The sequence below is a fragment of the Marmota monax genome, unplaced genomic scaffold (assembly GCF_021218885.2).
Source record: "Marmota monax isolate L192 unplaced genomic scaffold, Marmota_monax_Labrador192_F-V1.1 WCK01_AAM20220418_F8-fsc00071, whole genome shotgun sequence".
Taxonomy (NCBI): domain Eukaryota; kingdom Metazoa; phylum Chordata; class Mammalia; order Rodentia; family Sciuridae; genus Marmota; species Marmota monax.
Genome location: NW_026695217.1, coordinates 6,092,014 through 6,108,654, shown reverse-complemented (window position 1 = coordinate 6,108,654; position 16,641 = coordinate 6,092,014). Strand labels below are relative to the sequence as shown.

The window sequence follows — 16,641 nt, the reverse complement described above, 5'->3', positions numbered from 1 at the left end:
AAGTCTTACTTTATCACTTTCTTTCATTTGATACAGCACTTCTTTGTTTCTAATTTTTAGCTAGTGAATAAAATACAAAGGAAGAAGTAATATTGGAAAGGATATCATATGCAAATAATAAATTGATTTACCTGGAAAATGACTAGATTTTTTTCTAAAGGTGACAAATGATTTTAAGAGTGTACTTACTAAATTTGACAGTTAAGATTAAAAAAAGAAACAATTACGGTGGAAGAACCCACTTACTCTTCATCAAGGCCAATATGTCGACCAAAGAACATTTCAATGAAGCATTCTAACAATTCCTGAGTCCCTCGATGCAGATATAACTGGTTGGCTAACAAGGAAAAGCCACGATTCTTCAGAAATTTATCTTTTTGTTCCTTAGATGCTCTATTAAAATATGCATGTAAGAGCTAAAGAAAAAATTCATGACAATTTAGATCATATGTTAAATGTGATATAATACATACAAGTCAGTATAAATACAATCATACTTGTATTTATAAGTTATTGTCTAAGTTATTCAGAAATATAGAACACAGAAAGCTCAATGAAAGACCCCCTCTATAGTAAGAGGAACTTTGTCTCTGACTGTGGAACGCTAGGGGTGTCTCCCTCTCAAGAGACTTTTTAACACTGCTATGATGGAAAACCAGCCTTTTCAGCAGAGCAGGGACACCTAGCAGACTGGCAGCCTTGGTGGAGTTTAAGTGGAATGAATACATGTGCTTAATTCTGAAGGAAATAAAATCAGTGCACAAGGCTCTCCCTGTAAATCTATATCTATTTGCTTAGAGCTCTATTTCTAGACTACTTGACAGGTTATTTATCCTGAACACAGGCCTGATTTTCCACCCTTCCTGTTTTAAAGACAACGTGTATACAACTTAATTACTTTCCAGAACGACTCCTCTCATGGTTCTGAACTTAGATGGATCTTAGCTCCATTCCATAGATTTCAAGGTGAACTCACTTTGGGCTTTTCTCCCCACCTGAAATTATGAAGGCACCTTTCTCTCTTCCACCCTAGCAAGTCTCTCAAATCTGTTGGTCCTTTGACTTCATTACTCCAGGCTGGAAACTCCTGAATTCCCCTGGACTTCCAGGTGAGCCTGTGGGACTGGTGGTCTCTCCCCTGATTACTACGCTAGCCTGTGAAGGGAGCATGTCCACCTCTCCCTATTTTTCAGTCCCTCCCTCACAGTGGTGACAGACTACCATTCCACAAACATCTATTTTTATTGCCTTATTTTAAAAGTTTCCTTAGTTGACAGCATACTATCCAGTTGTTTCCCCCCACGAATCTTTCCCTGTGTCTCCATCAGAATTATCTGCTCCCCCTCTGCTCGAATTCTTCTTTATCAGTGCCGCCACGGCAGCACGCATCACGGTCCCTTGCCTTTTACGTGGTTGGGTATGTGACCCTCTTCTTCACAGGACCACAAATTCCTTGAATGCAGGGGCTCATGTTACTCCCCTCTGTACCCCACAGAGCAACCAGCTCAGTGCTCTGCGTGTGAAATGGAAGCACAATGAATACTAGGTGGAACTGCAAGTGGTTATACAATCTTTACATCCAAACAAACTAAAGAGAATGAGGATCTTTAAAAGACCATTCCAGCGCTTGGTTGCTTTCTACTCAAAGCCATTCATATCAAACATTTATTCATTTGACAATCTATTTTGGACAACTCTTATATACCAGACATGAGATATGAACAGAGTTTATTTTCATGTGAGAGATTAAAACATAAGTCCACAGAATAAGTGAAAGATAATTATAAGACATAAACAGGATGCTTTGATGGAAAAAATAAAGAGTAGTGCTAGAAGGAAGTAATTTTGATAAGGTGATCAGGGAAGTTCTTTTGAGAAGATGACATCTGAGCTGACACCTCAAATCTAAACTCTGATGCTCTGTCTGTGCAGGCGAGATCTCAGTGAACCAAACTTACCTTGTGAATTTTTGTGACAGATTTACTAAATGTTTAGATATATGAATTTATTGGTAGATTTAAAAAACATTGGAATAAATAAATATATGGATAACTTAAAACTGGATAATACACACAAAATATAAATAATAAAAAACCATATTTAGTTCATTATTCCTAAATATAAAATAAATCTTCAAGTCTATTTTACATAAATATTCAAGTTTTTAAATTATACATATGTTTAGTTTCTGAATTAAAACAGCATTCATGTAGTGTTTGCGCTTACTTTAATAACTCCTTGTTGTATAGCTGGTGAAGGGTGGTTAACGAGGACTAAAAGTGTATCTGCTTGAATGATCTTGTCCATCACATCCTCAAGCATCACATCAGGCAGGATGAGAAGAACGCCACTTAAGAGTTCATACAGTCCACAGCAGACAGGTTCTAAACAGTCTTCAGTTACACTAAAACAGAGACCAAAAAGTCTCACTAACTCAGGGTAAGGGTAACACCACATGATGATTACCCTAAGAACTATGCTGAGTGGTAATTTTAAAATGTAAAACAAATCTCATAAGGATTAGGAAATGTTTCCAAATTTAACTGTGATTAACACACTTGCCATCACTTTTTATCACTGGCATTTTTAGGAATATAGTACACTAAACACTATTCTATTCTGTGTTTATGATGCTTAGTACTGGAGTGATTGCCATTTTTGCTATTTATTTTAAATTCAATTTAAAATTCAGTTCTCAGTGGCATTGGCCACGTTTCAACAGGCATGTTTCAAGTGGCATCTGTGGTACTCTCCACCGCAGAGAAGACATTTACATCATCACAGAAGATCCCACTGGGCAGTACTACTTGAGATGCCAATAGGAATAAGAATCAATCTGATTGTTTCCATGAACTAAGGGGTCTTTCTCTAATAATTCCAAGAAATAAAATAAGCCACAAGAGATATTTTTCTTTGAGAGCTATTTAAGCCTTTGGTTGAATGTGGAACTCAATACTACCTAATATTAAAAAGAGGAGAAAGGCACTTTCCGTTTGGTATCAACATAATGTAATATCAGAAGTGGTGTAACGAAGACATTTCTAGAAGTGTAGAGATTCTTCAAAGAATATTTAAAGAGGGAGGGATGCACAAAAACTATGTGAGTACCTGTGAGCACTTGCAGCACAGTTATAGTTTGGCTCGTAACCAAGAGAAAAGGCAAAGTTTTCCCAGTCCTCGGTGTTCCTGTCAACAAGACTTGGCCACCGGCCCACAGCTGCAGATCCATTCTGTGAAGGAAAAGCTAGCCCAAGACTTGCAATGGTGCTGTGGCTTTGCTGGAATGAGGCCAGTCCCTTCAGGTTGTCTGGTCGGCGTGGGCAGGACTCATCCCCAGGGCTTTCATCATCTGACCGGGGTTCTGCTCCTAGGTCTTTGTGATCTACTCTGACCACAGGAGATCCCAGTGTTCCTTTTGGGACAACACTGGCAAAGTTGTGGGCTGTGAAAGCAGCATCCACTTCACAGACAGTTTTGGCAGACTCACAGCTACTGATGAGTGCATCCTCTTTGCCTGTTTTCAGCACATTGAACTCCCCTAAAGCGTTCTGTGTCTCTGGCTGGGCAGCAACATACATATCTACAATGTTTCGTAACTTGTCAATACTACAGCCCAAACTTCCAGTCAGTTTTAGTGGCTGCACTTGTGGACAGGTAGGAAATGATGGCAGGCTTCTGGAACGCAGCAAGTGGGCAGCCATCGGCTGTGGAATAACAGTGGAGGAACTATCTCCTAGGAAGAGCAACAGAAAAATACTACTTAAAAAGCTGCTAAGAGGGACCACTTCTCTGTGCACTATAAGTCTCAGTCATGGTGAAGGCCCACCTACCTATTGTTAAAGAATCTATTTAGGTTAATTTCCCAGCAACTGCTTAAAATGCTTAAGCGCCAGAACTATTTTTCTTTTAACCACATTTTATTAAAATCTTTCAAGAACATATGCCTTTTCCTGTTTCTTTAACAAAATGCAATATTGACCACATGATTTAAAGTCATTAGGATTAGTGGTTCTGCTGAAATTAAATGAATGAAGTGAAACAATTTATTCAGGCCAGCAGACACATGGATATGGTGAAAAGACCCGATGCTTTGCAACTAGAGATAACCAGATTAAAATGTCAGTTCTGTTAGTTCAGTGGCCTCAGTTAGATCACTCAATTGTACCATATGAGCAGTGTTTTTGCAAACACAAAACGAGAGTTCAGAATATCTACTTTGCAGGTTGCTTTCAGGATTAAGAAAGACCTATAGCATAGTGCCTGGCATATAATAAGTGCTCAATAAATGGCAATTTTATTGTTATTAAACAGCCATAAAAATAAATAAATAAATAAAGGTATCATGTCCATCTGCAACTAATGTTTTTTAAAAAAAGAGTAATTTGGAAGACTGAAAAGTACTGTTGACATAAAGACTTGAATACACTTACTATATAAATACAAGAAGGAAGTGATTCTGAACAAACAGAAAAATGATAGGGAAACATTAAAAGCCCTGGTACAGTCTTCAGCAGTGTGAGGTTAGTCAGACTGAGGCCAGGTTAGGGATTTTCAGGTTAGGAAAACCAACAGGGCTGGAGCTGTGGCTCAGTGGTACAGTGCACGCCTAGCACGTGCGAGGCCCTGGGTTCAATCCTCAGCACCATATAAAAATAAATAAATAATTAAAGATATTGTGTCCAACTATAACTAAAAAAATAAATAAATGTTTTTTAAAAAGAAAACCAGCAGGCCAAGGGACAAGGAAACTGAAGATGATGTCAAGAAAACTGCCGAAGTTATAGGCTAATGGGATCTTGGCTGGATAGGGAAAGCAGAGGCAAAAAAACCTTGGGAGTGTGGTAAAGAAACCAGAAAAGCTGGGCATGGTGATTCAGCTATTTGAGAGGCTGAAGCAGGAGGATTCTAAGTTCAACATTATTACAGGCAGTGTAGTGAGACCTCATCTCAAAATCTGAAAAATTAACCCTAAGAAAATTAGAAAGACAGGATGTTATGATCAGAGAGTGGATTAGAAAGGTTGGGTGCATCCTCTCTGTCATTTTCCTGTGAATCCCCAGAGGATTCTGTTTCTCTATTGGCTAGGGGCTAAAGCTGCCGAAGAGTCTGCTCAAAAGACCTGGAAAGATGGAGACGTGATTGCATTTGAAAATGTTGCAGAGTGATGCACATGATTGAGAAATTGATCATAAATGTAGAATAAACAGTGGAACCCTGTCTGAGGTGTGCTTGGAGGCCTTGTTGATGATCACATCCATGACGGACGGGACAAGAGTGTGAGGCTGGAGTACTGGATGGCCATCCATCTACCAATGAAGCTGTCTAGAAAGACATGCTCAGGTAGGAAGGAGAGAGTAAAACAAAGAAACCAGGGTTTTGAAGAAAATAGGAAAATAAATCAATGGTTTAATGAAAGATAAATGACTGTGATAACAGAGGACAGATAATGTCAGAAAGTATGAGCCTCAGCCACTCAATCTGTTCTCTAGGGAACTTGTGTTAGATAGCTCTTATTATATTGTGAATTATAGATACCAGAAAGTAGTAAAAATGGGTTCTTTAAATACATCATGCTTAAGTTTAATATTCCATTTATTTTAGTCTAGAACTACAATATGTAGGGGTATACTTTCATTATTGCTATTTTTACCTTCAGGTGGTGAAGCAGTAAAACCAGATGGGCTTATTACCACAAATCCAGGGCTAGCAAGGGATCTCCCTCCACTGTTAGAATGCCTCAGGTACATGATTGACTGCATTTTCTCCTGAAAGATCTTACCATCTACGATTAAAAAATAAAATTGAGATAGCAAAATATTAAAAAGGGGTAAATAAGAACATAACCTTAAAATCAAATAATTAAATCCAAATTTCAAATAGATGTTCAAAGAGAAAAATGTGGTATACTTTATCCTAGTGTATACCTGACCTGTGAGGACTTACACTGTGTGACTTATCATTACAAATTTTGTTATTATTGTTGCTGGCCACATTCACTTTGCTTTTTTCCTTCAGGCTCAATCTGTCTTCTGAGCTTCATACTTTAAATTCAAGTGCTTGATTTCTTCAGTGCACCACAAATGCAACAAGTCTGAACTGGACCATCTTTCTGCCTAAAGCCACCCTTGCAGTTCTGTGCTCTGGTTAGTTTGACAACAGCACCAGTTCATTCCCCATGGGGAGCCTGAAGCCACTTGGGCCACTAGTTTTGCTTCCTCTGTGCCAAGTCAGTCACCAGGCGATTCTGACGTTATTTCTGGTTCCCTCAACTTGTTCCCTCCCTACCAGAGTGCTGCATCATCTCTTATCTGGATTGCTGTCACGGATTTCTAAATCGCATCCTGATGACATCTTGTCATTTTCAAATCTTCACGGCCATCAGAATTTTCTATCCAAAATGTCAATTTCTGCTTAAAACCTCCCGCTGGCTTTCTGTTGCCTCCTTTCCAAGCTTATTGTCCACAAGCACCTCCATGATCTGTCCCCAGGCCTCTTACCAGGCTGGCTTCTTCCATTTCAGCTGGACCAACTTCTCACAGCTCCTGCCCAAGCCATTTCCTCTGCCTAACGGACCTTCCCTTGGACTCCTACCTACCTTTAAGACTCAGAGCAGGTATCACCTCCTCCAGGAAACCTCTGTCCCCTCAGCCCTCAACAGGCTCTCTGCTATCAGAAAACCAAAACGCTGACTTCCACATCACTGTGCTTTCCACATGGTATGGTACAATTACCTGCTTCCACCTCTCGCCCACCTCTCTCCCCTCTACTAGGCCTCAGGTCTTGGAGGGGAAGGAAACATATTTTACTTGACTTTGCAATTATCCTGCTCCCAGGATTCTGCACAGTACTTACCCTCTAATATGCTGAACTTAATACAAAGTCATGCTACCTAATTTCATTTGGTCTTTTAGTGTTGCTCATTTATTCATTTATTAGACTTCTTTAAAAGGCTGTTGTATAGCTGGTTTTTCATTCTAAACTACCACCTAGGTTTTTCATAGGTTCACTTCTGCTTGCTTTCTTACAGCACTGCTCTGCCCTAGTTCTTTAAAAACTTATTATTCCATCTTCTCTTATACTGATTCCTCTTTCCTGTTGTAACCTCTAAATAGTGATATTTCCAGTGTCTTATCCTTGGCTCCCTCTTTCCTTCTCTTTCTACATTGCTCTACAGTGATCTCATCTATTCTAAATTGAAACTCACTTTGGCACAGGGAGCTCATTGTAACCTCCCCCATGCTATAACCCTCCTTTCTAGTTGCCTGCTACACGATTCTTACAGAGCACCTCAAATGCAACATGCTTTACAAAACCAAAGCCATTATCTTCTACCCTAGCACCCCATTCATCCCATCCTAACCTTCTCAGTTCTCCTTTTATCCCTCTTTTCCAGTTCTACTGCTACTATGCCTACATTCTGTTATTTCATATACCTACAGATTACTTAATTGGACTTACTGTTCCTAGTTTCCTACTCCTGAATCCTACAATAATTTGCTTACATCACATCTGTGTTCAAAAACAAACAAGTAAATGAGCAAAGCAAAATTAAAAAAAAAAACAAAACTTTTTCAATGATCTCTAACTAGAATACAAGTTCAAAATCTCTAGCCTTTCATTAAAGGACTCATTTAACATGACCTTAGGGAAAATAAATACATAAATGCCTTAATATGGTATTATTTCTCATTTATCCTTTATAGATCCTATATACATACTTAGGAAAAATTTATTACTCTCTATTTTCTCTATTTTCCTCTCTTCAAGTTATTCTCTTTGCTTGAAGTGCTAATTCTCCAATCTACCTATCAAATTCTACCTAAATTCTTCAATGCCCACAATAGATAATTGTGTAATCTGTTAAATACTCTCTGTATATAATGGTCTAATTAAACTCTTTCTCTTTTGAAGTCTCATTAGCTTTACTTTTGTTTCTAATATACACTGTCATCTAAGTGTGTGTTTCCTTTCTCCTAGGTACTCAGGCTCCCTGAAGGCACAGACCATGTCTGGTTCATTCCAGAACCCCGTGTCCTGTTTCTATCCCAGTAAGTCTAGCTCAGACAGGCCATTCAACAAATATCAAACAAATGTGGATCAAGTGGGCCAGTGGGACAGAAGATCGAACAAAAATGTCATACCTACCTATATGCAAAGAGAAGTAGAAGTTTGTGGGGTTGTGACAAACGTAAGTATTAGTAGGAGGGTGAACTGCTAAAAGGAAATTGAAGATAATTGTCAATAATTCCAAATCTGGAGGAGATCCAAGGACTTCTGCAATAATTTTCACAAATGATCTACAAACCTCTCGGGGCATGGATGTAAGGTGCCCCTCTTTGTGTTCCTGAAAAAAATAAAAATCAAACTCTCTTTAGATTTAAAGAGAACAGTTAAAAAACATTTTTCATTTAAATATGATATTCTTTTTTAAGCTAGAATTCGGCTGGTTTACTACTCTAATCAGACCTTATTTACCATTATGTTGAGTTGCTATTTTTCAAGTCCAGTAATCTTGTTATTAAAAGCTCATTAAAGCCGATAGCAATTTATCCCACGTATCTTAATAGACTGAGGAAAGTCACATCACTGTGCTTGTGGGCATGGACTCCATAGCTCAACACCTAGGCTTACATTCCGGCTCCTTCATTCCCTGGCAGCGTTATCTCAGGTGTGCTTTTCAACACCTGCACGCTTCCACTTCTCTGTCGATAATATGGGAAGAACGCTAATGCTACTTCACAGAGTTCTTAAAAGGAACAAACACACGGACTCTTAGAACAATGCCTTGCACATAGTAAACTCACACATCCAAGTGAGGTCAGACATGCTTCACATCTTAGAGGTTTTTGTGTTGTTGTTGTAAACTTGCACACGCTTTACAGTTGAACATCCATAATCTGAAAATCCAAAATGCTCTAAAATATGAAATTTTTGTGTGCACAGAACTATATTAGTACTACCATCATTACTGTGACTATTGCTCTGACTATGACTATGACTTCCTCTTCTATTATACTGCTTCTATGAAATCCATAGGGAAAACGTGTACATAAAGCCAGTTACACTGTATATCGTACATTGATTTACACAGCTCTTTCTCACAATGGCTCTAAAATGGCTTATTTCTAGAATGAGAGGCTAAAAAAGAAGTTACGTGACTAGCTTAAGTGCTACAGAAAATATACAAATAGTGCAACTATAACTTAAACTCAGGCTTCTGACCCCTTACGGCATCATCTACTGCTTGGAATAATGAGACTTGATAGAATGTCAAGTAATTACTAAAGTAGAGACTGATACAACTTGTTTATGTCCGCCAATTCCACTTTCCCAATGGGTAGCAATAGGCTTATGGGTCAAGAGTTTGGGAGGTAAACTTCTTCATCTTCCTTCTCCCTATGTCCAAATACATGTCTCTACATCTATTCCTCTTCGACTCTTAAGCACTACTGAATCAGAGTATTTAAAAGGCAGATTTTAATTTTAATTTAGTCTGACTACTACAGATGTGAGAGAACACTGAGTCTCCAAAAACAAACACAAAACTCCTGTGTCAGTATCTCCCAACTGTAGAGTGGCCAGACTAAGGAACATACATCTCTTGACTTCCAGTTCAAAGCTATTTCTGCCACACCATCTGCCTTTCTTCTCAATAGCACCTCTTGAACCTCCCCAACTCTCCTGGTTGCATTATCAGCTGTTCTTTCCTAAGCCATTCCAGCACATGTTTCTTCAAACTTGCTTGCTCCACTTACTCAAATATAGTCTGGTATTCTATTTCATTTTTTTTAAATCCCTTAAACCAATCTTTTGTAATTCTGTTTTTCTCTTTGCTCTTGCTGCTAGACTTAAATAATAGCTTGCTCTTACTGCTCCCATGATCCACCTCACATACTGTCTGAAGTCCCTGAAATCTGATTCTTGTCTTTTCCACAGTACTGATATCTTACAAGGCATTAAGAATGTTCAAGGTCATAGCCCATTTCGGCCAACATTTCTCTGAACTTTCTCCATCACTGGGCTCCACCTTATGTGTATGTTCTTCCCTCCTCTTGCCCATGGCTTTTGCTTTTCTGAGTTTCCTGATTCTTCTCTTCCTCTTCAGCTACCCTTTCTACACCTCTTCCTACAGCTGATTTTTCTGGTTTCACATCCTGAGGATGGATGCTTCCGAAGAAGCATCCATCTAAGCCTCCTATGATCTCTCACCTCAGCCATCCATCCCAAGGTGCCCATCACCTCAGCATCCTACTATCTCTCACCTCAGCCATCCATTCCATGGTGCCCCCCATCTATTCACACTGCTTCGCAGTCACCACCATTTTTTTTTTATAATGTCTTTTATTATCCCAGGTTGAAATTTTATGTCACGTGTGACTCCTGAAGCTCCCATTTTATCAGAAGCAAGTCGTATTCATTAACCTCTTTCATATTTGCTCCCTACTTTTACACTCCCACCCTTAGTGCCTTAGATCAGGCTCTCCACACTGTTCTCAAACTGATCAAACTACCTCATATCCAATGCTCTACCGATTTGCTAATCTTCCTGAAACACCACAGGGGTTCAGACTCCTTAAAGACAAAGACTAACTTCATTTCTTTAAATACTTTCCATAATACCCAATGTAAAGCTATGCTTCATAAACAGCTATTAATTTGATAAACAGGTTCTTTGAATGAAGGGGGTAAAGAAATATATACTTCTCAGGAAAAGGAATTGGTTCCTTGATTTTTCTATCATTTTTATAAATAATATGGAAATAAAAATATATAGATTGAAGCCTCTAAGTTAAAATATGAATAAGAATCTCAAATTTTCATTTAAATTCATTGCAAATTGGCTAATAATTTCAAAATGGATATAAACAGAAATAGATTTAGAAGAAAATTTATATATAAAGGATGCATAAAACATTCAGTAAGCAAGGGTCCTGAGAGATCACTGTACTGTATTGTTTTTGGTTTTATGTTTAGTGTTGGGGAAACAACCCAGAGCCTAGGGTGTAGGCAAATGCACTATCACTGAGACACACCCCCATTCCACTGTCTTGTATTTCTGAAGACAATAATCTAATTTCCACGGGGGCCAAGAAAGGCATTGAAGGGTGTCGCATTCCACAACTAACACACTTAGGATCACTCCAGGGGAACTAGACTGCACGAAATAACCACACAGAGGCAGAGATACCTTTTTCTTTGGGTCTTGTGGCGGCTCCTCTGGACTTTAGGGGTTCAAGGAAAGAGAGAGAGAGAGGGCGCGTGCTAAACCCTCTTACTGAGGAGAAGCCATTCAAATGAGGCAAGGAGTCAGGTTTCAGGGACTGAGTCTAGCTTTGTGATGTCTGCTGTCAGCAGGCTGACTGACATCTAGGAAGCCCACACCCAAAGGCAGAGCAAGAGAAGGGGATACACATAGGGCATTTCCATGGAACATTATATCCCAAACAGGGCAAAGGGGTAGGATTACAAAGGAACAGGTGAGTGTAGCTCAACCCCAGGGGTATGCCCACTCAGAAGACTGGCCTTGCTATCCGAGTGGGGAAAAGACAGAGTCACGAGTCATGGCACTACCACACCAGACTACAGTGATCTTTCAGATCCCCTGGTACATCAGGATGGGAAGGTGTGGTCACTCAATATGGCCCCCCATAGAAGGGCTCTTGCCTCTTTTTCAGAATTTGTCCATTTAACAAAGAGTTATTAGGTACTTTGTGTGCCAGGTATTAGGCTTATGGAGTGATCAACAAAAAACATATCCCTGCCGTCACGAGGGCTGCAGAGGGAAATAAACTATAATCTTATAAACAGCGTAAACTTACACATTGGTATACACAATGGAAAGATGGAAAGAGCAGGACAGGTTTCTCTCGGGAAGCAAGGTTTAAGTTGAAGCATGAAGAATAAGCAGGAGTTGGCCAGATGACAAGAATGGAATCAATACCTCTGCGGCAATGGGAATATCATGTGCCTCAAATGGGGAGAAGCCTCTCTTGTGTAAAGGGAATGAAATCCGGGTTCAGTGGCATAAGAGGAGGTATGTGGCCATCAGATGGCAAGAGCTTTGTAAGGATGTCACAGAGGGTGAATGTCACTTATCCACAACAAGAAGCCCCAGAGCCACTGAAGCACAGGCATTACCAACGTGAAAAATCACTAATCCCATGAACATCTGCATTTGTCTAACTTATAACAGAGGCCTCAGACAGTAAAAAAATTGGAAAATAGCCCAATATACCAACTAATCAGGTAAAAGGTCATCTGTAAAAGCAAAGAAAGGAATTTGACTGGAAACCAGGCCATAGCACGGACACTACAATGTAACTCAGGAAGTTAGTATGACTTTTTAACACAGTGGATATATTTTCAATATTTAGTCCATTAAATGTTAGTTCAATATATATGTCCAATATTTAGTTAATATAGATCTTCCAGTCTCCATGGAGCATATTCTTTATTGCATATTTATACAGCCTTTGACCTATTTTTTTTACATAAGCTATCTCTGTTATTAGTTTACTTTCTCTGCATTATTAGACACAAGGCTAATTCTAGTATATAAAGCAGGTCTTCAACAAACAATGCTTATTAAAACAATACATAGTTATAAGTTGCTATTTAAGGAATACTAGAATAAGATTCATCAGCTATTTCTACAGTTTGAGAGACTGTAAAGTTACCATTCTATTCCAATACAAAAAGAAAACCCTCAGAAGCTTAGTAGTTGCTGTTCTTTTGTCATTTGAGTTAGGAAAGATGACAATGTGAGATCAAGAGGCAAAAGTTGAAAGAAGAACCTAGAGATAAATAAAAAGAAAAGAGAAAAAAAAATCCCACAAAGATTTGATGCTCAGAGTTGAGTTATTAGAGAGAAACAAGGGCAGAGAGCCACTGAGCCAAGGCAGAGGAGGGTACCTGCAGAACCTGACACATTAGCAGGAAGTGGTGCACCGCCCGGGCTTTCAGCAACTGCTGCGTGTTAAACCACTGCTGCTGGTGCTCTACGCGGATGAGGGCTTCCAGAGCTGCGAGCAGAGTCTCCCACACGCCAGGCTGAGGGAGCAAACACACACAGTTAGCACACAGATGTTCAGAAACTGCCACAGGCTTTTGAGAAAACTACCAAAATAACAAACTAACACTGTGCATACATTTAATGCCCAAAATTAAATTCGCCTGAAAAAAGTTAATCTTAAAAATTTATTTCCCTACTATTTTTCTTTGTAGTCAACAGGTCATTTCTAAATTCCTATGATGAACACAATATTGTATTAAGTGCTTTAGTACATTACCCTTTTCATGGCTTTAATATTTTCAAAAGGTAAATTATCTTGAATTATTTATTCCGATTAAAGAAACAAACATTACCAATATGGCTTTACAAGATGGAAAGTTGTTTCCAAATAACTTGTTCAAAAAGTGGTGTTATTTAAAACAGAAAATACAACAGTAATTTGCATCTTGGAAAATGTGAAATATGTATATTTTGGGATTAACTCACGTTAAGTCCACATAATAGAATTCTCTGAGCTATTAAAAAATTGTGCATCTTCAAAGAGTAGTTTGTATCCTTTGAAGGTGCCTTAAAATGTTCCTCCTGCATTGAATCAATAAAATTATCCAGAATAGCATGAAAAAAGGATCTCACTGATAATAATTGAAAGATTATCTTTACCTCATCTTATTCCTCTAATTGTTCTTTCAATAATGCTATCAACAAAAGGTAACAATAACTGGCCTGGGTCGCAGGTCTTATTATTTCTCCTGTCATTATCTGACAGTGATGAACAACAGAAAAGCCAAGGAACTGACAGACTTAACTCTACTACTCTAAGCAAGGCCGCTCTCTTCAGAAAACGGAACCGAGATCCAAACACAGACACCTAGAAGAAAGGCAGCTCCCGTATGAAAACTTGACTTGGGTCTGACAAAGAGTACCAAAATGAAACAGTGCCCCTGCTACTAAACGGCCAACATGAAAACCAGATTTTGTTAAAAAACAACTACTTAGGAAGGAAATCCTTATTTCAAATCCATCAAAGTGTATGTATATTTTATCACTTTTGAATGTGATAAAAAAATTTAAAATCAAACAACCCCATATTTTCATGGTCTTCTGAAATACTACATAAACTGTCTAAATTTAGTTAGGATAGATATTCCAATCTCCAGTTGAGCATATTCTTTATTATATACTTATACAGACTTTCATCTAATTTTTTTTTACTAATTTTTATGCTATCCCTTTATGTGTTTACCTTCTCTGCAACATGAAACATATATATCTTCTATTTTTCAGATCTTAAAATAAATCTTTATTCAGAATGAGAAATCATGACAAATTACAAAGTGAACAAAAACTGACAAATATCATCAGTATCACAACATACAGAAAAACAGCAGTAGTTGAGTTAGTTGCTTGGCACTACTTTTTAATACTTTTAAGTTTGTGGCTGACTTCCTCTTCATATAACAACGATTTTATAAAAATTTTCTATAGGATGAGTAGAAAAATAATTCTTTTCTAGAAATTTGAGCTAATTCATTTTTATTAATGATAGATTAGAAAAGATTTTTTTTTTTGGCTTCATAACTCATTACTGTTGTGAAGACTGTAGTCAAATTTGGGAATAATCTCTCTTTCTCTCTCTCTCTCTCTCTCTCTCTAGTACTGGAAACTGAACTCGGGGTGCTCTATCACTGAGGTACACTCAGAGGCCTTTTTATTTTTTATTTTGACAGAGTCTTGCTAAGTTGTGGAGTCTAGCCTTGAACCTGCAATCCCAAGTAACTGGGACTACAGGCATGTACAACCATATCCAGTGGGAATAATCAAATTTTTTAAAATTCTAAAGGTATATACTTAGAATAGCTCTTCAAATAATTACATTTGCTGATAATATTGTTATATTTCAACTAATCACAGACAATCTATTGTTTTTTAAAAATCACCAGTAGGGTTGAGGCCATAGTTCAACGGCAGAGCACTTGCCTAGCATGTGGGAGGCACTGGGTTTGATCCTTAGCACTGCATAAAAATAAACAAATAAAATAAAGGTATGCTTTCCATATACAACTACAAAAATAAATAAATAAATAGATAGATAGATAAAATCACCAGTAACTTCTAGAACCCTGCCACACTCTATATGCACAGTTCATATTAGAAGTGAGCAGCCTGTCTGACCCTATACCACCACAACTGCTGAAAGCCAAGGCAGAAAGGAAACAGCCCTATACCCATTCCCTGGATGAGTCCTGTGAAAACCAGCCCATGCACTCCAGGTGTTGAGATGCTGCACCTAGACCTACTGTCTTTCTACGTTATTTCATGCTTCTGACAAAGTCTTGCCCTTGGCATGATCCAGACCGTGCATCCTGGCCAGTGTGACTCCTCTGCTCAAAAGGACCTCCATTTCTGTCCCCTGGACCTGGTTCCCCAGACTCTTAGAATCCCCTCTTTTGGAGTTTATGCTAAATGTAGGTCCCGAAGGGGATCTAAATGTACCATGTACTCCTGCCTGATTGTAGTATTCTGAGCCAGCCCAAGTTCTGATCCTGACCCTCCAACTTAGTATTACCATGGCTGTTCAAAACTCAGCATGGGAAATAATCCCAGATTTCCACTTACAATGAATATTACACTGAAGTAGTAAATTCATTCTGTGGTTTAGAAGAATGATTAGGTGAATATTAGAGGGTATACACATCTATCTATATTCATAATAGCTGAGATCTGGAAGCAAGGCAAATATCCCTGGATGGAGAATGGAAAAGTGAAATTTGATAGACACATACAATAGAATATTATTCTACCTAAAAGGAGGAAATTTAAACCTATGACATCTGGATGAACCTATGAGGACATTGCACTAAGTGAAGTGAGCAAATTATAAAAGACAAACACTATATGATTCCACTTAGATGAGCTGTTTGGAGTAGTTGAGTCCACAGAGGCAGCAAATACAATGATGGCTGCAGGGCTGTGGAAGGGGAAATGGGGGGTTATTGTTTAACAGGTGCAGAGCTGTGGCTTTACAAGATGGAAAGGATCATGGAGAAAGACAGTGGTAATGGCTTCACAACTCTGTGAATATGCTTGATACCACTGAACTGTACACTTAGATGGTTTAAAAAGTAAATTTGATGTTATAAAATCACAATAAAAAATGAAAAAGATGTATATATTTTTACATGCCTCTGCTTTATTCCATATCTTCCAGTCAAGCAGTAGCTCCTCTAAAAGTTTAACATCTTGGATTATAGCATTAGACTCTATATCCAACTTGAACTCTCCATTCTCATTGATATGGATAATATCTTCCCCACAGCAACCTTCAAGAAGGGTCTATGGAAAACCAGTACCAATACGAGATGCATTAATGAGTGGTTAGACAAACAATCAACAGAAACATTAAGTTTTCAATCTGCAGTCTTAACATTGAAAGGAATATTAGTTACTAATTCACCATTTCATAAAGTGTCTTTGTTCTGTGTTGCAACTCAAATAAACAGAAAATCCTGAACTTCCAACTGTTTGTAAGCAATTACTCAGTTTCAAACACAAAAACCATCCACATCTTATTTTTATTTTTTAAGTGGAAACAATCTGCTCTTAGTAGTAAGGATTTATGTCAGAAATGC

At 38.3% G+C, this 16,641-nt stretch overlaps 1 protein-coding gene across 6 annotated transcripts in view; it reads right to left on the bottom strand.

The window, feature by feature from the left end:
- The window catches only part of Lyst (lysosomal trafficking regulator), a 161,463-nt gene that overhangs the window by 79,473 nt on the left and 65,349 nt on the right, over positions 1-16,641 (bottom strand). For all 6 annotated transcript variants that reach the window (XM_046432009.2, XM_046432008.2, XM_046432010.2 and 3 more), the window contains 7 exons: positions 16,196-16,345; positions 12,913-13,050; positions 8,146-8,344; positions 5,651-5,782; positions 3,109-3,733; positions 2,227-2,404; positions 247-416 (listed from right to left, as the gene is read on the bottom strand). In XM_046432009.2, the coding sequence (XP_046287965.1) occupies positions 247-416; positions 2,227-2,404; positions 3,109-3,733; positions 5,651-5,782; positions 8,146-8,344; positions 12,913-13,050; positions 16,196-16,345 (1,592 nt within the window). The remainder of the gene's footprint in view (positions 1-246; positions 417-2,226; positions 2,405-3,108; positions 3,734-5,650; positions 5,783-8,145; positions 8,345-12,912; positions 13,051-16,195; positions 16,346-16,641) is intronic.